The sequence below is a fragment of the Maniola jurtina genome, chromosome 15, assembly GCF_905333055.1.
Source record: "Maniola jurtina chromosome 15, ilManJurt1.1, whole genome shotgun sequence".
In the NCBI taxonomy this organism is placed as follows: domain Eukaryota; kingdom Metazoa; phylum Arthropoda; class Insecta; order Lepidoptera; family Nymphalidae; genus Maniola; species Maniola jurtina.
In genome coordinates, this window is record NC_060043.1 from 7,499,145 (window position 1) to 7,523,313 (window position 24,169).

The following is a 24,169-nucleotide window of genomic DNA, read 5'->3' on the forward strand; positions in this document are numbered from 1 at the left end:
AAGTGGAACTATATTTTGGAAAACAAGCACATTATCTAATGTGGTGGGAAAGATAAAATATATTGTTTTATTAGAATAAACTAAAACAACAGTAAAACTATTTTTGTAATAGATATTTTGCATTTACAGTATTATTTCTACATTAACTGTTGAAATAAGCAACTGACGCTTTTGGCCTAAATACTTTAAGAATAGATAACGGCATATTATGAGTAGGTGTAACGTAAATGTAAGATACATTTTATAATTAATGTGCAATTCTCAAAATTCATCAGTTGCTCTATATAGAGTACAGGCCGGACTGGATTAAAGGAAAGAAAGATCAGAAGTATAATCATACCATTTTGCTCACCAGCTCCTTATTCGCCAATGTCTAAATTCTAAAGCCTATGAATATAATTATGGGCTACTTCAATGTAACTTAGTGTTTATTAAGATCAGCAATTAAAAAAACTGCTAAATGTCACATCTTTTATTTTTAAATCTCAATGTCAAACATTTAAGTGCTACTTTTCTAATAAATACATGCTATAAATAGTCTCTGCTTCCTTACTGTCGAATGTAGGGTTGAATTTGACTTCAATTACCTCTTTGAATCCCTCTTTCACTGTTGGTTCAACGAATTTGTTTCTGTAACAAAATATAGTATGTGTACCTACTACTCTCAATCGAATTCTATGTCTTTGCTTGTATATTAATTATTATTATTATACTATTGTAAGAGGTTCCCTTTAAGGGTTCCATACCTCAAAAGGAAAATGGAACCCATATAGGATCACTTTGCTGTCTGTCTGTCGGTCAATCTGTCCGTCTGTTGTGTCTGTCAAGAAAACCTATAGGGTACTTCCCGTTGACCTAGAATCAAGAAATTTGATAAGTAGGTAGGTCTTATAGCTCAAGGAAAAAATCCAAAAACCGTGAATTTCATACAAATTGTGGTTACATCACAAAAAAATGCATTCATAAACAAATAGTATTCTCAATTTTCAAAGTAAGATAACTATACCAAGTGGGGTAGCATATGAAGGAGCTTTATCTGTACATTCTAAAACAGTTTTTCATTTATTTTTTATACTTCTTGCATAATAGTTTTTGATTTATTGTGCAAAATATAGTAAAAATACCTAAGTACGGAATCCTCGGTGCGCGAGGCACTATTGCAACATGCAATATTTACTGCTGGATATGCTGTAACTTAATAAGATGCTAAAATAATACTGACTTGTAAGTATGGAACACAATGTCGTTGACGGGCGCGTGGTTGGCGCGCATGATCTCACGGAACTTGTTGTTGTGCTGCGCGTGCGCCAGGCTCGTGCGCACGTGCGCGCAGCGGCACGCCACGTGCATGTCCGTCGCGAGCGACGTCCAGCGCGCACGTGACTCCGTGTCAGGGTTCGTACTGTCCACTATTACGCTTTTACCTTGCTGGAAATATTATCATAGACATCTCTTAGGTTGAAATCTATAGAGCGCACTTTGAATCAGCTTAGACTTGAGTTTCAACTAAAACGAAACAGATTTATGCCAGTGGTATAACGCTGTCTCGTTTTAACAAATGTCTTAAGCGGGCGGCGGGCACTTCTCAACCCTGATGTTGCAGGGTACAGCACTCCTAAACCATAGGTGTTCAGGAACTGCAGTTGATTGTGAAATAATATTTTAGGTGCCGAGCTTAATATACTTTATTATTTGTTTTATTATGTAAAATCTATTCTAGATAATGTGTAGAATTTATAAGTATAACTCGTGACAGGTCGACATTGCAATCGGGGTGGGGACGCCCCACATACCCGCACAGCCCCCGCACTAACTCCGTGCGGGATAGCACAGGTGACGTGCGTGTGCGGGGCGTCCCCCCGCCTCATCACACATGATGACCTTTCGCGTACTATACATCTTATATTATTAGACTGAATGAAAGGTGTACAATTTACCTTTAATAGTTTAGTTGCTTCTGCTGCACATTTTTGCCAAGTGCCAAGAACGTCTCTGCATACTGTCACATATTTGTTTCCCGATTTCTTTTCAATTTGTTTAGCTAGAGTCGATTTACCGCTGCCCGGGTATCCTACTAAAACCAGCAACTGAAAATACAGGTATAGATTTGTTAGGTTTTGGTCTAATATTAACAAATCTGTATACTACGCGACAGGTTGAAATGGCAATCGGCGAGGGAACGCCCCGCACACCCGCACAGCCCTCGCGCTAACGCAATGCGGGCGAGCGCGGGTGACGTGGTGTGCGAGACGTCCCCCCGCCACATCCCTATTGCCATCTCAACCTGTCGCGGACTATATGTACCTACCTAATTTCAATGTATATGCAAAATGTCAATATTAAACTGACAAAAGTTAAGTTTTCTGTATTGCTTGATTCTGAATATGTATTTAATCCATACTTAATACTATAAATGCGAAAGTGTCTAGCCAGCTTCTTTTTAACGGTCCATCTGTTTAACCAATTTTGCTGATATAGAGATAGCTTGCAACCCAGGGAAGGTTAAAGCTACTTCCGCCATCCATCCTACCGTTATCATCTATTTGATACATAGATAGCATATGTTTGTGTCCTGTATATGAATATAGGTTACTTTTGATCCCAGGTAATCAGAGGTTCCCTTGGGATTTTTAAAAACCTGAATCCAAGCGGACAAAGTTACAGTCATTGTCCAGTTATGAAATACATTAACAGGGCTCTCTCCGCCACTCGTTTCCACTCGTTTCATACAATCGTAGTTCCAATTTCATTTGAATATTAAGCAACCAAAGTCCATGAAATTTTGCAGAAATATTCTAGAAACTAATATCTGTGTCTGTGGTGTTTTAGATTTTTCTAAAAATATGTAGTTTTAAAATTACAGGGGCTCAAAGATTTGTATGAAAATTTTTAAAACCGAATATTTTAACAGAAATCTGGGAAACCACAGACATAGATATTAGTTTCTAGAATATGTCTGCAAAATTTCATCGACTTTGGTTGCTTAATATTCAAATGAATTGGAACTACGATTGTATGAAACGAGTGACGGAGAGAGCCCTCTTAAGATATCAATATTCTTACCTCTTTTTCTGTACTAATTAAATTCTCATTAAATGGCTCAGGTTTTAACTCCTTAGGAACAAATTCTGGTTTGCCCATTGGCACATTAGCAATGGAATGCCCAAGGAAAAACTGCTCCGGTGTATAGAACGTGATGCCAAGGTTCTGAGCTAGCAATATGTCAGCCATGGAGTGGTCTTTCTTCTTGCCGGGCGCCCAATTCGCCATCCTGCCAGCCGCATCTCCACAATAGAAGCTATTGTCAATGTCTATTATCATATTGTCATTTTTCTGAAAGAGAAGGCACTATTTTTAAGAAACTAAAGAACAAAATTAAACACAGAGGAGTATCTATTAATATGTGGTCTATAAATTATATATTGCAGAAGATATGCTATGGAAAACTAACTATTTTTAACTGACGTCGAAAAAAGAAGGAAATTCTCAATTCGTCGGAATCTTTTTAGATTAGCGACAAGGCCTAACTAAACTTGAAGTATTGCCGGCTCACTAAAGAATACGCATCTCCTCTCAGAGTGAGAAGGGTTTTGGCCATAGTCTACCACGCTGACCAAATGTGCCAGACTATTGGCAGACTTCATACATGTTTGAGAACATTATGGGGAACTCTCAGGCATGCACTCTCTTTAAAAATTATGTTTTAACAATATTTATATTTAGAATTATTCTCATATAAGTGAACATTGTTCTTCTGAGAAATAAACTCTTTAAACCTAAACCTGTGCAGGTTTTCACGATATTTTCCTTCACTGTTAAAGTAAGCGATATTTACGCACATAACTAACGCACTAGGCTATCACAGCATATATAGTTTTAATACATTGATATAATTCTTTAATACTTGAAAATAATATACAAATTGAATTATTTCCCTCACCTTTTCAGCCAGAAGTTTCCACATGCCTGGTGCAGGCTTTCTATAAAATCCTTTTCCAGTCGCCAAAAAAACCTGCATGGGAATATTTAACTTTTCAACTATACCCTCAATTTTCTTTTTGAAATCCTCAATTTTTACTCTACCCTTCCCAATTGGTGACTGATTACTTAATATAACGATTTTGTAACCATCATTTAGTTTCTCCAAAAGCTTCTTTGATATCTGAGGAAAAGCTATTTGCCAGTCATTTGTATCCACAGGGTGAACTTTACCAGACTTTGTTTTAATAAGTGTACCATCCATGTCAAAGGCAGCTATTTTACTGCTAGATTTGACACCTTTTGCTGTAAATACATACACTTCTCCACCATCAATCTTCTCCCATACATTTTCCATGGCTTCTTTTACATCAGTTTGTATATCTGGTTCTACTTTACACTTTTTTCTAGGTGATTTTTCTTGGTCAATTTCTTCAAGCTTTCTCTTACTCTGTTTTGGTACCTCATAACCATCAGGAGGTGGGTCAAACTCGACAATATGTATGTAGTTATTCAGTAGTATTTCAATCCTGTTACCATGCAGCACCTTGTATTCCCCATGCCTCTTCAATGCAAATCCATCTAAACCACTTGGGTTGATGCCCAAAGGTTTCAGTTCCACCTCACATTGTTCACAGTCAGCTTTTAAGCTAACTATGAAAACACAAAAGTTAATTTTGTTACTACTATCATATCAAATGATTAATTTTAATATAATCAATCTCTTTGTAATAAGCATTATTTTTTAAAAAAGCACAGACAAAATGTTTGGACAGTCTATTAGATGTCAGTTCATAATATTATGTTACAGTACAATATCACATCATACATCAAACTTTTATTTAAAAAAAATTATTTTTAGTTCAACATATTCATAGTTAATATATCAATAATGATTATATTATTTAAATGTGAAAGTATGGCTTTTTTCCGTTATCTTTCCACAGTCCATATGTTTCAGATTTTCATGAGATTTGGCACAAGTATAGCTTGCATCCTGGAGTTGGACATATTATTTTACTATGGAAAGGTGAAGATTTCCCATAGGTTTTTAAAGACTAATTCATTAAACCAATTTTGATAGTATATTTTATACAAAGGTAATGTGCATTTCAGAGACTGGAGATGCATACAGGCTACTTTTTATCCTAGAAAATCTTTTTATTTCCGAGATTTTAAACAAACTTAAATTTACACAGGCAAAGCTGCAGGCATCATTTAGTATTAAGTACTTACATAAAGGTGAAACAGTACAGTTAAGGTTACAGATGTTAAAATGGAAATCACGAAAAACATTGATGGTTATGGCACTAAGTATTAATATTAGCATATATGATTTAAAACCACCATGCAATTAAAATCTAACAAGTGAATTTAATGTTTCTACGCTAATGGACTTATCGGTAACTCTCACAGTAATTTATGCCAAGATGTTCTCTTGCTCTCTATTGAACCATTCTAATAAATCCACATACTACTAATATTATAAATGCGAAAGTTTGTATGTATGGATGTTTGTTACTCTTTCCCGTAAAAACTACTGGACAGATTTGGCTGAAATTTGGAATAGAGATAGATTATACCCTGGATTTACACATAGGCTACGTTTTATTCCAGAAAATCAATGAGTTCCCACAGGATTTTTAAAACACTATATTCACAGGAACAAAGTCGCGGGCATCGGCTAGTTTCTTTAAATAATTATAAAGATATAATTACAAAGATAGTTACTTACTTTGCTGACGAGAACAAGACTGATCCGTAATTTTGGTTAATTTACTTCGTCCTACAAATATTTCCACATTATGTGGAAGTTTAATCGGCGCATGCGAATCCAATAAACATCGAAGAAAACATTGCCGAATCATTTCATCTATCTTCACTACCTACGTGTTCACTACAAACAAAAACATATAAACCGCGCGTTGCTTAAGACTGGGTTAGGATAATTAATTCTTCAGTTTTTCAGTAATACAAAATTAACAAAAATACTTTGATCTTGAATTTTGATACTTGAAGCCAGCAACGTCATTTTCACATTAAATAATAAAATATATAATTTGAAATAATGTTATTCCTAGAAGTTTTTTAATCAAGTTAATAATTTTCACAACATAACAAGGATCTTTAGGCGCGTAGCCACAGCCACTAGTCCTGTGTCAGTCGCGACCGATTCGGTCATTTGACTGAGGTCGCGCAAAAGTACTGATGAACGAATCAGTCGTTTTTGACCGATCCGGTTCAACCAGTCGCCACGAACCGAGAACCACCGAGAACGAAGAATGAAACTAAAAAATATTGAAAGAAATGATTGGTCTACAGATCATAGTAAAATAGTAATAGTAAGTAATCTATACTAATCTATACTAATAAATAAAATTGGAGTGTCTGTCTGTAATTTCGAAATAACTGCCGCATATTAAGGTCATATGGTTATTTGAACGATACTATAACTGAATCACACGTTTTTAAAATTTTTGTCTGTCTGTCTGTCTGTCTTTCTGTCTGTCTGTCTGTCTGTTTGAAAAGGCTAATCTTGGGAACGGCTGAACCGATTTTGACGGGATTTTCACAGACAAGTAGAGAATTGACCAGGGAGTAACATAGGCTACTTTTTTAACCGACTTTCAAAAAGGGAGTTGTGTTTTTCTACCTATGTACACCGAAATCTCCGAGATTTCTGAACCGATTTGCGTCATTTCTTTTTTAATCGATAGAGGAACTTTGCGACATTGTTTCATAAAAAATTTGGAGTCCAACTCCTCAATCCTGATGCTGCAGGGGATCTGACCAATCCACGCGGGCGAAGCTGCGGGCATCAGCTAGTAATATATAGATATGGGCTAGGTAGGTATATTTTCCCAATATTTACCCTTGTTGTTATGTTCATTGTAAAATCGTAGGTATCTACCTACTTCATTTAGGCAACACGTGTAGGTATATGAGATGCATAAGGTTTTAGTATCTATAAATCTTAACATAATGATTAAACACGTTTAAAAATAAAAGCTCAATTAAAAAGATAGGTAATTACATCATAACAGTGCATACAATCGGGAAAAATATTACAATAATGCAGCGATTTTGAACCCGCGTCGTCGGACGACCTATAACGAAACGCGAAACTATACGAAACGAGCGTGCGCAATCGAGACGTCTTGGAGTCTCATCGTCCGATTCACGACTGAGACTGACGACTGAGACTGAGTACCGAATACTGATACATTCGTGAGGAACGAAGAGACTGATTGGACCGAAGTACCGAAGTACCGAAAAAATGACTGATGACTGATGAACGACCGAAAAGATCTCAGTCGTTGCTGTAATCAGTACTTGAACGACCGAATCGCAGAAAATGAACGATTGACACAGGACTAACAGCCACAGACCAATAACATATCGCGTAGCCAACCGCCGCCATCACCACTGACCACAGACCACGAATCCCCATCACAGACCTGGAATGGAATATTGTGCCATGTGTCACCATAGCTTAGAGCGTCACGCTGTCACCTTGTATGTGGTGTTGATAAGTAAAAAATCTGAAATTCACCATTTTTATTTTTAATATTCAAGCCATTCCAAATCATTACATCACGATATATCCTGATAATAAATACAGCATGAATGTGTCTGTATCTTATAGCTACATTTACCAATAGGTAAATATATTATATATAATATTAAAAATAGTATTTAAACAAGCAAAATGATAGGTTTCAAGTCCCTGGCCTATCAATGGTTTTTATAATTATTTTTCGATGTACAAACAGGAACGGCTTTTCTTATTTCTCTTGTAGTTAAAATTAGATAAAACTTACTCGATTTTCAACAGTAATATTATCAAGATATTCCCTAAACATGAGAAGATTTTATTTGCTGGCAGCCTTTATGCCAATCAAGCCCGCTGTCAATGTCATCCAAATGCCAAAAGATCCTTGACTGTACAATTTAGCGATAGTAGGCATAGACCACATAGACCAGGAATCCGAGGATAGTGCAAAACGAGCAATACTATCGATATATAGGTAGTGTCGAATTCGAAAGTAGAACCAATTATATAGGTACCGATCATGGACGTATTATAACTAATATAATATCTCTATGGTACCGATAGTATATATTTTTTTCTAGTATTTATAGTAAGGTGGAAGTGACGGGCCTGCCCGCGAAATTCAAATTTAATTTGGTTTTTCGCATTTTTTAAACTATTACGACAACGTAGACAGCTAATTTCTTAACCTGGGCCCTTTAAAGTAAAGATTTTTATATAAACCTGTGAGGATGATACTGCCATTGTCGCAATTGAAAATGCCATAAGTCTACGTTGTCGTATTAGTTTAAAAAATGCGGAAAACCAAATTAAATTTGAATTTCGCGGGCAAACCATTCTCATGCCCCTTACTGTGGTATTGCCTTCATTGACAAAAGTATTGTTGAAGTTTGTTTTGCGCTATGGATAGGTAGTATTGCTTAAACTATTGATAGACTAGTGATAGTCCATCGATACTTGTACTAGCGATAGGTAACTCTAGTTCTGTGCTTTGGGACGTTGGACGAAACTTGCGTAAAACGTAGTGATCCACAGATCACTAATATACTCATATATAGGTACTAGTCAAGTGATTTTTGGTTTGACGATGACGTTTGACGTTTCCGTCTGTGCTGACTGTGACCAATTGACCAATGTCGTTTGACGTTGACGTGTGGTTTGACCACAGACCAATAACATATAGGATTGAGGAGGTTTGACGTGGTGTAATGTGGTTTGTGGTGCTTTTTAATTTTATTAAATAATAAACGATTATTTTTAAAGAATAACTAAAACGTGTACTTTTACAGTAAGTAAGTCCCTTCTACATTTCAATCTTACTGCTATCAACTTGCTAGAAAAAGCGAAAATTAAGGTAATATCACTTGAAAGTACTCTACAATTTTGTAACTTACTAACCTGTTATTCATGATTAATTTGCAAATTAAATTCATGTGGACAACATAACAATAAATTTTTAATATTTTTATCAGGCTCTACAAGCCGCAATAATGTCGCTGACTAAAAGGAAACGTTCTCTTGATAAAGAGCAGTTGCTAGAAAATGGAGACCCATCAAACGCCAGCCAAAGTAATATTAAAGGGGACGAAATTAACATAGCAGTATTATTATTTTTATATACACTCCAAGGTATTCCTTTAGGGCTTGCAGGTGCAATCCCAATGTTGCTACAGAACCGTGGCATAACATACACACAACAGGTACAGAAAATACTTGACATAACATAGTAAATACATATTTAAATTAAAAAAAGCTAAGAAAAAACTAGATTGAATATTTGACTAGCTAAAGAATATATTGAATTAGGTTATATTAGATAATATTAATTAAGTTAGTAATCAATTTTTTTGGCTTGCAGGCTGAATTTAGTTTTGTGAATTGGCCATTCAGTGTGAAGTTGCTATGGGCTCCTATAGTAGATGCAATGTTTTGGCCAGAATTTGGTAGACGGAAGACTTGGCTTGTTCCAGTGCAATATTTGATTGGAATTGGCATGATTATCATGTCTCATAGTGTGTCAAGCTGGCTTGGCTCGGAGAGTGAGCCTCCATCTATGATGATTCTTACTGTGTCATTTCTGATGCTTAATTTCCTGGCTGCCACACAAGACATTGCAGTTGACGGATGGGCACTGACTATGTTGAAAAGGTACTATAGATTTTATTGAACTAAAAGTTTAATGTAAATAACTAATTGTTTTTAAATTATAAAGCTGAATCATGTAGAGCAGGCTTTGAATTTACTTAGATTTTTATTTAGAGTAAAAAGAAGACTAGTTTATGTGAGAGCCATGGCTCTCTTGTTTTAACTGTGTCTTGAGTCTGCACAAAGTTAAAATAAGTTTTATAGATCTCAGCTTAGATGCGCAAGTTTGGATGATCTTACTCCTTCACAATGACTGAACTGATTTGGCTGAAATTTAGAATAGACATAGCTTAAACTGTGAATTAACACATAGGCTACATTTTATCCTGGGGATTTGATTTAGTTCAAATGAGATTTAAAAAACTTAAATCCACAGGGTTGAAGTCGCAGGCATCATCTAGTGTGTATGAAAACTTGACAGATTTTGTGATTAAATAAATTTTGTGCAATGAATTCAATTAACTTTCAGGTCTAATGTAGGACATGCATCTACATGCAACACAGTGGGTCAAACAGCTGGATTTTTCCTAGGATATGTGCTATTTTTAGCCTTAGAATCTCCCTATTTTTGTAATAAATACCTAAGGACTGTACCTGAAGACACAGGCCTAGTGACACTGTCAAGTTTCCTTTTATTCTGGGGCTGGGTGTTTATTGTAACTACCACTATAATTGCAATATTCAAGCATGAAGCAAATGATACAGTTCATTCAAATGAGAGTCAAGTGAAGGGGATGAAGGATATTGTAAATGCATACAAACAACTCTACACTATTGTGAAGCTTCCAGCTGTTCGGACGCTGGCTTTGGTGCTTTTTACAGCTAAGGTACAATATTATACCCATACTACTATTATAAATATGAATATTGTTTCCTACCTTTTCACTGCCTATCCTTTTAACCAATTTTGATGAAACGGTACAGAGATGGCTTGCATTCTAGAAATGGGCATAGGCTACTTTTTATCCTAGGAAATCAAAGAGCTCCCATGAGACTTTAAAGAACCTAAATCCATGTGAATGAAATCCTGGGTGTCATCTAGTTATTTATGTTTTTATCTGCAATCCTGATTCCTGAGGCATGTCAACAACTTCAAAAGCCCAAAATAGCAGTAATTTTTATGCCCAGTCTCAATCAAGCAGTGAGTTCAGCAGGCCAATAAATGGACTTGACTAAGTAAGCGTCCATATGGAGCTTGTTGTTACATGAATTTTGCATTCTATATACTGAAATCTGAGACAGCTATAATCAGAAGGGCCATGAAAATTGCTGACTACTGTGCATATCTAGATTAGAAGTGCTAGCAGGCTCGCCCCCTTAGACGGTTGCAGCATACATATGCCCTATAAAAAAGAGAGACAGACAAGTTTACTCTACAGAAAAAGAGGTATTTGTTTTTCTGGCTGCATTGCTGTACTAGCTGAATTGCACTTTACTTAGTTGTCTTTGTACTCGAGCCTTCTACTATTAAGTATTCTGTGGTACTTTTGGTTTAATTGTATAATTTTATTGTTCTATATTTTAGCTTGGCTTCTGTGCCAGTGATGCAGTTTCTGGTTTAAAACTTGTGGAAGCTGGAGTCCCACGGGAAGACTTGGCGCTTTTAGCTGTCCCCTTGGTGCCTGTTCAAATCATCATGCCAATTGTATGTATTATTTCATTAAATATTTCGGAAATCTATAATGGAAACTTACAAAATTATTCAGAATTCATTTTAACCATTCCGCATCTTATTTGTACTCCTTCTTTTACTAACTCATTGAACAAGTTTTACAATATCTATTTTCAATCATAAGTCTCATTCTAAGTTTGCAGTAAAAAGCAAATAATGGAAATATTATTTATTGTACATTTGGCATAATATACATATAAGTATTAAACATTAATTACAATAATCTTGCAGATCCTTGCGAAACATACAACAGGCCCGGCACCTCTATCATTGTGGCTACGCGCGTTCCCACTAAGGCTTTTAGTTGGTCCACTGGCTGCTGCACTTGTGGCCTTAACTCCAACTTTATTAGGAGATTCAGGGCCCTCCTATTTTTACCTCTTCATTCTTATGCTACTTTACGTCTTCCACCAGGTGAGCTGTTGTGTTTTATTTTATTTTGATTTATTTGTGTTATGAAACCAGAATTTAGATTATATTTATAACTAGCTGATTTAGGTTTAAAAATTCTGTGAAGTCTCTTTGATTTTAACACTCCAGTCTTTAAATAATATAACAAACATCCAAACATCCACACTTTCACATTTATAATATTATTAGGATTAGGATTAAGATATAGCACATTGGCGGCGATTCTCTTGTTTCTCTCTAAACAAAATTTAGAGTATCTGCATCTTTTTTTTTAATATTGCTAAAAATGTATGGAACACTAGCCAATGCCCGCGACTTCGCCCGCGTGGTTTTAGGTTTTTCGAAACCCCGTGGGAACTCTTTGATTTTCCGGGATAAAAAGTAGCCTATGTGCTAATCCAGGATATTATCTATCTTCATACCAAATTTCAGCCAAATCCGTCCAGTAGTTTTTGCGTGAAGGAGTAACAAACATACACACACACACACACACACACACATACAAACTTTCGCCTTTATAATATTAGTGTGATGAATTTTTTAAATTTAAAGAGACTAACTTTTAGGGCATGCTACATAAAATAAAAATTTCCCATTGTATATTATTCTGAATTCTTAAAATTAATTACTATACAATACGGGGTTATATTCTGAAATGTATATTATAATTTCGTATTTCCAGACTTGCTTGTACTGTATGTTTGTGGCGGTGATGGCTTTCTTCGCGAAAGTGTCGGACCCAGCCGTGGGAGGCACCTACATGACGTTGCTCAACACCGTGTCAAACCTGGGCACTAACTGGCCCAACACGCTCGCGCTCTGGGCCATCGACCATTTGACTTACAAGACTTGCAGTGCGCCGGAGTTGACTGATAATACGTGTGCCACACAGCTAGAAACTGACGTAAGTCTCTCTTTTGCCATTATTTTCAGGGTTCCATACCTCAAAAAAAAAAAAACAACCCTTATAGGATCACTTCTTTGTTCGTCTGTCTGTCTGTCATGTCTGTCAAGAAACCTATAGGGAAGTACCCTATGGTACCCTTTGACCTATGATCATGAAATTTGGCAGTTAGCAATTTTATATAGCACAAGTATAGGAGAAATCCGAAAAAAGTGAATTTATGATACCATCACAAATAACTCAAAATTTAAAAAACCCCTGACACAAAAACCTCTATAAGAAAACTAGAATAACATTCAAACAGCTGAACCGATTTCCTTCGATTATAGCTAAGAACACTCTCGATCACGCCACCTTTCAAACAAAAAACTAAATTAAAATTGGTCCATTCGTTTAGGAGCTATGATGCCACAGACAGGTACACAGATACACACATCAAACTTATAACACCCCTCGTTTTGGGTCGGGGGTTGATAAAATTAAACGAGTTATAAACCTAAATCTAGATAGATAGTTATAGATACTTTTGTTTTACTTTTTGGGTCGGGGATTAAAAATAAAGATCTCAAAATAATTAGTTTACTATATCACGTCCAGATGGCGCTGTCCGGCATTAACTTGCAAATTACTATACTGGTTTGAGATTATTCTTGTATGATGGTGCGGAACCCTTCATGTGCGAGTCGGACTCGCACTTGACCGGTTTTTTTTTGTATTTATTTTATTGTTCGCATTTCTTTTTCGGTGTCCAATAAAGCATATTTCATTCGTTCATTCATCAAACCACATACCCCTTCTCTCTGGGCTGATTTCCGCACTTAAACGTTTCAGTCTGTTGTACATGCGTTGCCTCTCCCCGCCGAAGTCTTCACTCGATTAGTAGACCGCCCAGGTTGCCGAGGGCTACCCCCATACCCCATACGAACGAGATTTCTGAACTGATTTGAAATTATTGTTTTAGGTTTGTAAAGAGAGTGGAGGCACATGCAATATAACGATCGACGGATTTTATATAGAAGTGGTCCTTTGCCTCGTGGCGGGCTTCGCGTGGCTGCAGTGGGGCCGCCCCACCATCCGCCGGCTGCAGCGGCTGCCGGCCTCCGCCTGGCAGATAGGCCGCAACAGATAAGACTGAACACTATTATATTAATCATGCTAGGCTAATTTTGTGGTTTACCGACACAATGGTACCAATTCTATTGTACACAATCCCTAAACTGTTTTTTTTTATTCATGAAATTCGCTAGCAATTTTTACTTACAATAATCATAAATTACATACAAACATAGATACATACCAATGTATGTAAAATCAATTAAAAGCAAGCAGTGGTAAATTGACTGGTCTAAATCTATCCCTTTCTGCATGAAGCATTGTGTAAGGAATAGCAATAGACTAAGACTTGTCATTTTAATTTAGTTTAAGGATTCTGTGCAATAGAATTAGCCAAAATATGGTGTAAATAGCGGGTACGTACGACGATTGTTCCATGATTTTAAATTATCGGTATTTCGACTTATTTTCTTAGGTCGTGGTCAAACGAGACTGCGGTATTGGAGAGGTGAAGTAGGAGCTCTCAAGATCCATGCAATAGTTCGAAAATAGAAATATCTATAATTTAAAATCAACGTATGGTACATAGCTACCATTTACACTGTTATAATTTATTATACTTACTATCAATCCATTGATATACCAACTTCTATAGACTGGTAACGGGCCACTATATTTTGAAGCATGGTCGTAGATGTCGTTTTACTCAAAGATGCGACATTTCATCAGTATCTATGTAGTCTGAGCCGCTATACGCTGGGTGTCACACAAAGCGTACGAATTGTGTCTTCACTATTTAAAATACGAATGTACGGGCTATGTCTATCTGGAGTTTTATAAGATCTTTGTATTATAATAATATTATGATAGTTAAATAATTCATCTTATGATCATTAAAAATTTTCAACAGCACTATCATAGCTGATGGACAAATGCGGGCCTATTCTGGCCTGTGATTTGGATTGGGTTAAGAGGAAGACTTACATTAAATCATTGTTTTGAAAGGGCACAAATTGTGATGCTTTCACATAATTTTTGACATTTATCATTCTAGTAATCCTGTGATTCATTCCATAATTAATTTACATTATAACTAATATAATGTGTACATTATGTACCTACATAATATATATGTATTAATAAATTATTTTGACTATTCAAAAGCACATTGTGTAAAAGTTTATTTGAATAGAAATATATTCTATTCAAAAGAATGGTACGGAGATCGATTTTCTATCACGTACCTACTTATCCTTGATGAGACGAGATGATGATTTAAAAAATATTTGAAATAAGTATAATATGTTATAATTTCAAATACCTATGTTATAAGAGTGATAGCCGAATACACAAACGTTTCTGTATTGGGCCGTATTAGGTACACTAATTTTTAAACAACTTCAAAATGGTGGAGCAAATTGGCACCGACTCAAAAAAAATGTTATTTCAGAACTAAATTAACTCTTGTATACATAATATATTTAGTAATAAATTAAATTGTTTTTTATTTTTTAGTGTTTGTGGGTATTGAAGTCGGTTTTTTTTTATTCATTCATTTAAATCCACTTTAAGGATAAAATCCCTCATTCTCAGGTGTAACTTTTGTGAGTGAAAACCTGAAAAAAATTCAGAATCTAGGCAAATGACATTGTGATAGTTAAATAAGTTTAAGTTCATTATAGATTATAATTTTATCATTTAATGATACTATTCCTATCTCTATTTAAAAGTACAAAATATGTCCCTTTTATTTGTATTTAAGTAGGTAATGATTTTGTTATTATCTGATTGTGGTCAATATATTCATACAGGGAATAAAAAACCAATTTTCTGTAATTTCTTTATATACACGTCAACATTTTCTTAAAATATTATACAGTTTACACTTATAGGTATAACAATAAATTTGACAACATTTTTATGCGATTGGTAAAATTAATCGATATAGGATAAACATAAACCAGAATTCATATAAGACAACATTCCTATAATAATTTAATGTAAATGCTCAGTTGTTTAAACAATTAGGGAGAGAATAATTGTATAAATACGTATATACATATTTTATATTATGTATTTATTAGTAAAAACAAAATTATTTCAAATCATAATAATATATAAGGATATTAATAGATATACATACTACCTAATATTTTTATTTAACATAATTAAAGCTACATGTTACTTAAAAAAATATTTCAAAATTGTAAGCATGCCACATATTATTTAATCTGGCTTGAAATAACATTTATGTACCTAAGTGATATATCAAAACAGAACATTAATTCAAAACTAGTATTAGGAGTTGGTTTTCCTTATAAACATGAAATAATCAAGAAAAATTCTATTTATTTAAATTATGTACAGAAAAAGTGATGAAAAAATCTTAGCCCATCGAGTGAAACTAGTAGTAGTCTTACATTTAACATAAAATAAAAATAATAATAGCCTGTTAATGAAAAAATGTGCGTGCCCCACAAGCACTTTAGTTTTTGTGCGCTTACATACATTTTTGCAAAAATAACTAACACCTAAGCAATAAGTTCTTGTCAATTCGCTATAACATCAATGAGTGTAATAAATATTTTGTTTAATTATTTACCATGTAATTTGTATTATTATTGTCTTAAATTTTAAGAAAAATTGTGGAATAAGTATCCATGTTGATAATATTATATGACTAGTATTTTATGGACTGTCAACATACAGTGCATATACGATTTTGTTGAAATAAACTAAAATTCAAACGTTACTGGCGGTTTTTATTTATTACATGCTAAAATAAATATGAATTATTACTCATCTAACGTCCTTTGTTTAGGATTAGGTTGACCTATATGTTCACTATGTACTTAGGTACATTCAAATGTACGCTTTTGACACTCAAGTGCTATTAAAATAAACCTTAATTAAATTTAAGTACCTACCCTAATTTAACTTAAAAAAAACAACTTAGGAGGCACTTTAAAAAAAATGAGATTGTGGCCGGCCATATTTCAATAAAAATATACCCATATAAAAATAGCTATAAAGTTGGATCAAAACCTTAAAAATATGTGTTTTTGTTCTATCCTTCACTTTTTAGTCAACACATCCTCCCAAATAAAATCAATATCACAATTTGTTACAAGCTGTGCCTTCTTCATATAATTGAAGTTTTTCCATTTTTGCAGAGAACAATGTGTAAGTAATGATTCTACTTATTTTATAATGGGTACCTGGTTCCAGCTAGTTTTAGTTTACAATAATTATTCATTTTATAAATATTTGGTTTTATCACTGGTTTTGCTGTCAATTTATGTTTATAATGATAATTTATGCTTACGTAAAGCACATAGTTTTAATTTTGTTGCTGAATACTATACCTGTGGAATGTGGATAGTTACTCAATTTATACATTCTATAATAGAAAATTCACATAATTAATGCTATTTAGAGTTATTATTCTGAGCAAAACAATGTTTTTTGATTTAATTAACAAAAGGAATTTAATAAGACTTCAAATATTTAGCTAAATCAAATAACTAATAATAGTTAATTTATGATTAGATTAGAATTCATAGCCCTTTTTTTTGTACTAAAATAAGATGAGTTTCTACTCCACTATAAATAACATATCTTTATTTTCATTCATTTTCCATTACCGATTAATTATTACATAAAAATCTTTCTCTAAGAGTGCGTTTAATTGCGCCATAACATTTTTTATATCTTCATAATATTATGTAGTACCTATTTACTCGAAAACTCAATAATCAAATACCTACTTTTAAATCCATACTTTCAATATTATAAATGCAAAAATGTATCTGTACGTCTGTCGACTAACTTTTCACTTTCACGGATTATGACGACATTTGGTTACATCCGCGGGAAAGACAGGCTACTTTTTATCGCCAAAAAACAAAATATTTCCACGGGATTTTGAAAGTATTAAATCCACGTGGTCGTAAGTTACGAGTATCATCAACTTGGTACAGAAATAGCTGACATCCTGCAGTCGGACACAGACCTACTGTTTATGCGGGAAAATGTAAGAGTTCCCAAGGTAATTAATTTCTAAATAATTTTAAATACATATCAAAAATAGCGCATTTGAAAGTAATTTCGACTGCAACGTGTCGCTACAGAATGAAAATACATACAAATGTCGGCACTTGGCAGTATGTGACCCGTAGCCTAAAGGCGCTTCGAGCGCGATACTCAGAAAGATACATGTTTGAATCCGGCTGGTTTCGCAATTTTTGATCTGTATTTAAAATTATTTTTCTTGAAGTGTTGGAAAAACACTATTGTAAAAATTATAAATAGTTCCCAAGGGGTTCATAAAAGCCTAAATCCACGCGGACGAAGTCGCGGGCATTATCTAGCTTGAAATAGTTTAAAGTCGAGAAATTTTACCGGTCATTTAAAATCAAGGACGGGCGAGTTCGTCGTCGCATATGATGGGTTTGCGGTCATCGCTCTTGCTGCCGCGGCCCAGGCGGCCCACGCGCCTCGCGAGCGAGCTGGTCTTGTCCACTGCACCCCAACTGTGGGCCGTGCCACTGCCCGAGCGGGAGAGCAAGCCGGCCACTCCCTCGCCTAATTTGCTATGGTGGATCCCGTACAGGAAGTACAGCAGAAACCCTGAAATACGGGATAGGTACGTTATAAATTTAAACCAAGCATACAGCCTATATATTTTTTTAATAATAATAGTTAGCAATACAAGAGGTACAGGACGATGGATTGTGAAAATCCCTACAAGAGACATACGAGTATCTACAGCAGTAGGTACCTACGTACTAATTAATTAGAAATATACCTGAATGATTCTGATAGTAGTTTAGCTTGGCAACTAAAATTAATGACTGTCAATTCAAGTATTTACTTAAAAATTACGGTTATGCACCGGTTCCCAACATTTTATGGAGAGCCATAATATGAAATCTTTCGGGTGAATAACCGCGGCTGACGATTAGACTGCTGACTCTTCAGTCTCCATAAAATAGTTCTCTTAAACTTTTCGAACCATGTACCTCTTCCAAGGCGACCAGGCTTTTTATGTTGAGCTTACCTACTAGTGAATAATGATCACCAACAAACAACATTTTTTACTGGCTAAACAACTTCGCTAAATCTACAATAATGGCAAATATATACTTACCAAGAGTCATCCAAATAGCGAATCTCGCCCAAGTGAGCGCGTTGAGATTGACCATCAGCTCCACGTTGAGCATGACGCTAGCGGCCGGCAGAAATGGTACCCACGGCACTCGGAACGGCAAACGCAACGGACTTTGCTGATGAGCCCATATTATTACCAAACCTAGCAAAGATATAATAATTTAGAATGACTTATACCTGTGATTTGAGCTCATAGTTGTGGAGTTGATACTTACAAGCAATAATAATGAAAGTCAGCACAAAGTCAGGCAACAGCGCCCAGAGACCAGCAGGCTCCGCCAAGAAGTGGTTGTGTGCGCATAACGCAGCGGCTGCAGCTGTGAACGTGTAAACACAGCTGGATACAGCGCTGCCAGGTGCTCGGCCACCAGCCAGCGGCTCCAACCATGCGTACTGCGGACGTAATCTACCAACGGTGAGGGCTTCAAACATCTGTAAAACAGTATTAAACTAGGCATTTCTTCACAAAAATTCTAGCTCTAAAAAGTTCAAGTAAATTATTACCTCTGAAGAAGAAGATCCGGCATCAGTTCCGGGGGTCCCAGTCGCAGAACTATCCTCTCTATCAATAGGTGAATCCAGCTGAGGAGGACCGAAGCCCTTTTCTTCTGGTGGTGCTGGACGATACCGCAAAATAATCACAGCAGCACTTACAATCGTATAAGCCAATAATGTTCCGATTGACATAAATTCCACGAGCTTTTCCAAATCGAATAAAAGAGCTATCAAAGCTGATGAGAACCCAGATATAATCAGATTGGATATAGGTATTTGAGACTTGTTGCTAATATCACTTAGGAAACCGAACAAGAGACCATCAGCTGACATAGCATACAAACAACGAGGCAGTGAGAATAAGGATCCTAACAGAGTTGTGGTCATCCCACACACGGCACCGACGGCAACTGCGTATTTAGCCCAGTCTGCGTGCACCGCGCCCAAGGCAGCCGGTAAAGCAGCTTCAGGGTTTATACTTTTATAAGGTACCATTAAAGTCAAAGCTATCGCTACAAGAATGTAACCGAAAGCTACCATGGCCATTGATAAAATAGTTGCGATTGGAATGGAGCGTGAAGGATCCTTCGCTTCCTCACTTGACGCAGATATACTGTCAAAACCGACGAAGGCATAAAAACATGTAGCTGCACCAGCTAATACGCCGCTAAAACCATAAGGCATAAAACCACCATTCTTTTCGGACCAGTTACTAATGTCAGCATAATAAAAACCTAAGAAAATTACTAGGGAGATTACCGTAAGATTTAGAATTGTAAGCCCGTTATTGATATAGGCGGAAGTCTTAACACCCACGGCTAGGATTAAAGATGCCACAATGCATATAAGAAACGCTAAAACGTCAGGGTATTTACTGAGAAGAGTTTCGTGTAGCTCCCCAGTAACAGATATTGTAGCATTGCTAATTGCGCCGTCTAACATTGCGTCTAAATATCCTGACCATGCTCTTGCAACCGAAGCCGCACCTGGAATTAAAATTTACCCTAATGTTATTAGAAAAACATATTCCATTTTCTTTTTAAGGTCCATTTCCAAGGATAAAAATAACCTTACCGATCATATATTCCAGTACGATATTCCACCCAATTATAAAGGCCCAAAACTCTCCAATACTGACGTATGTGTATGCATATGCACTCCCGGCCCTGGGTATTCTTGTACCGAATTCAGCATAACACAATGCAGCTAGAGTAGATGTGATTCCGGCAAGTAAGAAACTGAGAGCAGTCGCTGGACCAGCCATACTGTGTGCCACAGTTCCCGTAAGGACGTAAATACCAGCTCCGACCATATGGCCCACACCTGAAAATATCCTGCTCATGAAAATCATAATAAATTGGGGATAGATAGGCGGAGTATTCTTTAAGTTTGATTTTTAGCGATTTTTTTGTAGTAACTAGGTATAAATGATAAGGTGTTTCTTTGCTGGTTTGTCCTTTAATCACGTCGCACGACGTGATTTTCTGCATGGGTAAAAACCTGGAGAGTGACATACCTAGCTACTTTTTATCCCGGAGAAACAAAAAAGTTCCCGGTTTTTAAAATCTTAAAACGAGGACGATCTCACAGGCGGGTATCATCTACTTAGCACAATTAAATTCAAAAATAAATTGTATGAAGTCCCAAATTCCAGCAATAATTTTTACAATTTGTTCAATAACTTTATACGAGGTAGGTAAGTAGACCTACATAATACAAAGCATTTCCAGTTTTACTGAATCACATAGGTAATAATTTTACATATTGACTTACCAAGTAAAGTTATATCAAAAGTAGTAAGGCAGCGGTTGAGCGGAGTGTCCAAGGAATCTCCATAAATGGGCTTACGTCTGTTCATTTTGTGGCAAAATCCTGAGAGGACATGCCCAAGGATTTTATGCCTGGCGCCCGGCATGATGGCTGTAAGAAATTACATGTATTTTAAGTCACAATCGTCACTAGGTACCTACCTAAATTGGGACTTTAGATCACTTTTACGGTGAAAAAGAAATTTCATAATTTAAACACGATCGCTGCAAAATACCAAGCACTTAATATTATAACCGAGTATTAGATAAGTATTAATTAAGTTGTATTATCTTGAAACGAATTACCTCTTATATATGTGACCAGCTGGCGATATTTGCAATGTCCCAGAGATAGACCGTGCTGGAAAAGTCGGCGCGCGCATCCGATCGATTTTTCAGGGATGATGAAAACATTATTTACCAACGTTGTATGTGGGTAATGCATTCTGAAAATACTTCAGGGACTTTTTCATTACCAAATGATTTTACATTTAAATGACCATTGGCATGCATGGCAAACTCAGGTGTTATGAACTGAACTAGCTTTAGTTGCGACTTCGTCTTGTGGATTTAGATTTTTAAAAATCACAGAAACCATTTCTTTCTCCGAGATAATAAATCGTCCAGATGGCCCATCTACTAGCTTGCGAAACTCCCATCAAAATCGATTCAGCTGTTTCGCAGATTAGCCCGGACAAACGGATCGACAAAATAATGACCGCCAAAATTTTGACTATGATACCCAATATAAATATACCAATATTGTATTTTCTAATACACACTTGACCAGTTGCTTGTATGGATGTACTTATCTAGACCGCTCAATTATTGGTCTACTAAAGACCTTTATTATAAAAGTAGTCACAGCAAACTAATTTATACCGAGCGGTACTATTTTGCCTCAAAGTAATTAGTAAACGTCGCGTCGTCGTTCGTTTGAATATTCATACAACTGTGCCGCGCTTATCCTAAGTACCTACCTGTTGCTGTAGTTAACCGACCTAGATAAATCTAGTATGAGTTGAAAATAATAGGTTCCCACCTAAGTATCTTCAAGGGGCTTTCAGACACCCTTTTTTCCGTGAGGAAAATCCATCATAGATACCACCAGCCACGGGGAAAATGTCGGACTCCTACCGAATAAATACCTTCCTACCTCACGAAATTCCGTCCCACCGCTGACGACGGAGCACAAGGAACCAACAACTCCTCGTTACTCTGCCAAAACAGACCCACCACTAGGGTATGCTTAGGCCCCATGCTTTTGGCCATGGTTATCCCACGAAGAGAAACCCGGCAACACTTAGGCACACGGGGAGGTTACCTACCTGGCTGGTACCCCGGCTTTCAGTCGCCTTACTTATATAACTTTTGAAGAAAACAAACGTTACAGTAATTAACGTTAGGTAAGTAAATAGGCGTGATAGCCTAGTGGTTAAGACGTCCACCTCCTATTCGGAAGGTCGGGGATTCGATCCCCGGTACGCACTTCTAACCTTTCGGAGTGAGGTGCGTTTTAAGCAATTAAATATCACTTGCTTTAACGGTGAAAGAAAACATCGTGAGGAAACCTGCACGCTTGAAAGTTCTCCATAATGTTATCAGTGGTGTGTGAAGACTGCCAATCCGATCTTGGCCAGCACGGTGGACTATGGCCAAACCCTTTTCAATCTGAGAGGTGACCAGTGCTCGGTAGTGCGCCGGCAATGTATCATGATGAAGTAAAAATAATATTATTTAAACTGCGCAGTAGCGATTTATCAATCTATTTGGCGGTAGGTACGAAGAGTAAGACTTGAATATGGCTGGATGTATGCCGCCGCGCTATTTGTTCGTCACTCACCAATCAATTACGCAAAAACACGTCGTCCACAGTTTTTCTTACCTAACTGTACCTATCTGAGTCAATAACTTCTTTTTATACATTCCTAACGATATTCATTGAACTAAATCTATGGATGGAGCGGCTATTCCCAACAAAGAGCAAAAATATAATATAATATATAAATATCCCTCACCCTACTTTTAAATGTAACTGTTCTGCCGCTAAATGTAACTGTAATAATCTGCATTTAAATGTAACAGTGACATTTAAGAGTAGGGTGAGCGATATATATATTAATATTATATTATATTCCGTTGTTTGAAATCAACTTAATACTGTGGACCTACTATAATTAGGTACTTATTACAGTACATATTTATAGGTTGTTGATAATATAATCATTAATCCGCCTTAAATTAGTTGGCAGTTTGCGTGGTAAACACAAGAAAACAAAGTGCATGTACTTCCAAACAAGTTTAATGTTTTTCTACGCTAGTCACTGTTTCTATTGTGTACAAACATAAACAAATATTATACATTTTATATAAATAATTACAAACATGTAGATGCTAGTTAAGAAATAAATTGTTATTTGTTACAATCCGTAGTTTTATAATGCATGATCTATCTATTGTGGTGCCATGATTAGGTCGCTCCTTGACAAATCGACTGTAAGGGGGACCTTCACATTATAAGGACATACTTAGTTACTTCTTCTAATAAATTAAAAACAAATACTATGGAAAGATAATAATGTGAAGATATCTATTTTAGTCCGTAGACGAGTGATGTCTTAATCGTTTTTCTATAAAGTGAAGGCGCCTTTACCTTTATCATGTCAGTCAAGTAGCGATCTTTTGGAGCTAATCTGATTTCTATTTAGACTAATATGTAGTTAAGTATCATCCACTATTGTGTTCTAAATTCTTCGGTAACAACTAACAAGTAATTTTTATCCATATAAAATTGAGAAATTGTTGGCCTGAGATTTACATTTAGACTGTTGGTAGAGTTTCAATTGACTTATTTATTGAAGCATTTGTTTTAGTTAAAAATTAGTTTCTTTCCTGAAACCTTAAATAGGGTAGATACCTGCTTATTTGTGATAAATCATATTTAAATAATTAAGAATTAAATGGTAATTATTAATAATTTC

The 24,169-nt window shown here is 35.8% G+C and overlaps 3 protein-coding genes across 7 annotated transcripts in view; 1 reads left to right on the plus strand and 2 right to left on the minus strand.

Annotated features, from left to right (window-relative positions):
• The window catches only part of LOC123872574 (cationic amino acid transporter 4), a 33,983-nt gene extending 12,321 nt beyond the window's left edge, over positions 1-21,662 (minus strand). The window contains exons 1-7 of the mRNA XM_045916910.1: positions 21,495-21,662; positions 21,154-21,300; positions 20,455-20,703; positions 19,390-20,366; positions 19,101-19,317; positions 18,866-19,027; positions 18,039-18,345 (exon numbers count right to left, since the gene is read on the minus strand). Coding sequence (XP_045772866.1) covers positions 18,131-18,345; positions 18,866-19,027; positions 19,101-19,317; positions 19,390-20,366; positions 20,455-20,703; positions 21,154-21,300; positions 21,495-21,633 — 2,106 coding nt within the window. The 5' untranslated portion in view covers positions 21,634-21,662 and the 3' untranslated portion in view covers positions 18,039-18,130. The remainder of the gene's footprint in view (positions 1-18,038; positions 18,346-18,865; positions 19,028-19,100; positions 19,318-19,389; positions 20,367-20,454; positions 20,704-21,153; positions 21,301-21,494) is intronic.
• On the minus strand, positions 458-6,123 carry LOC123872578 (uncharacterized protein F21D5.5). 2 transcript variants are annotated; one of them, XM_045916921.1, is made up of 7 exons: positions 5,992-6,123; positions 5,714-5,875; positions 3,941-4,632; positions 3,064-3,333; positions 1,938-2,087; positions 1,223-1,428; positions 458-630 (listed from the first exon to the last, which is right to left on the minus strand). In XM_045916921.1, exons 2-7 carry the CDS (start codon positions 5,844-5,846, stop codon positions 507-509), a joined length of 1,575 nt encoding a protein of 524 aa, XP_045772877.1. In that variant the 5' UTR covers positions 5,847-5,875; positions 5,992-6,123; the 3' UTR covers positions 458-506. The 2 variants fall into 2 exon arrangements, with proteins under 2 accessions (XP_045772877.1, XP_045772876.1); XM_045916920.1 differs by having other exon boundaries at positions 5,714-6,123.
• LOC123872579 (acetyl-coenzyme A transporter 1) lies at positions 8,644-16,149 on the plus strand. Of its 4 annotated transcripts, none has more exons than XM_045916922.1 (9): positions 8,644-8,687; positions 8,725-8,885; positions 9,004-9,231; positions 9,390-9,679; positions 10,146-10,503; positions 11,202-11,321; positions 11,580-11,762; positions 12,442-12,663; positions 13,625-16,149. In XM_045916922.1, the coding sequence occupies exons 3-9, from the start codon at positions 9,022-9,024 to the stop codon at positions 13,790-13,792; spliced, it is 1,551 nt and encodes a 516-aa protein (XP_045772878.1). In that variant the 5' UTR covers positions 8,644-8,687; positions 8,725-8,885; positions 9,004-9,021; the 3' UTR covers positions 13,793-16,149. The 4 variants fall into 4 exon arrangements, with proteins under 4 accessions (XP_045772878.1, XP_045772879.1, XP_045772880.1 ...); XM_045916923.1 differs by having other exon boundaries at positions 8,654-8,687; positions 8,725-8,823; XM_045916924.1 differs by having other exon boundaries at positions 8,654-8,687; positions 8,725-8,819.
• Positions 21,663-24,169: the final 2,507 nt, after the last annotated feature.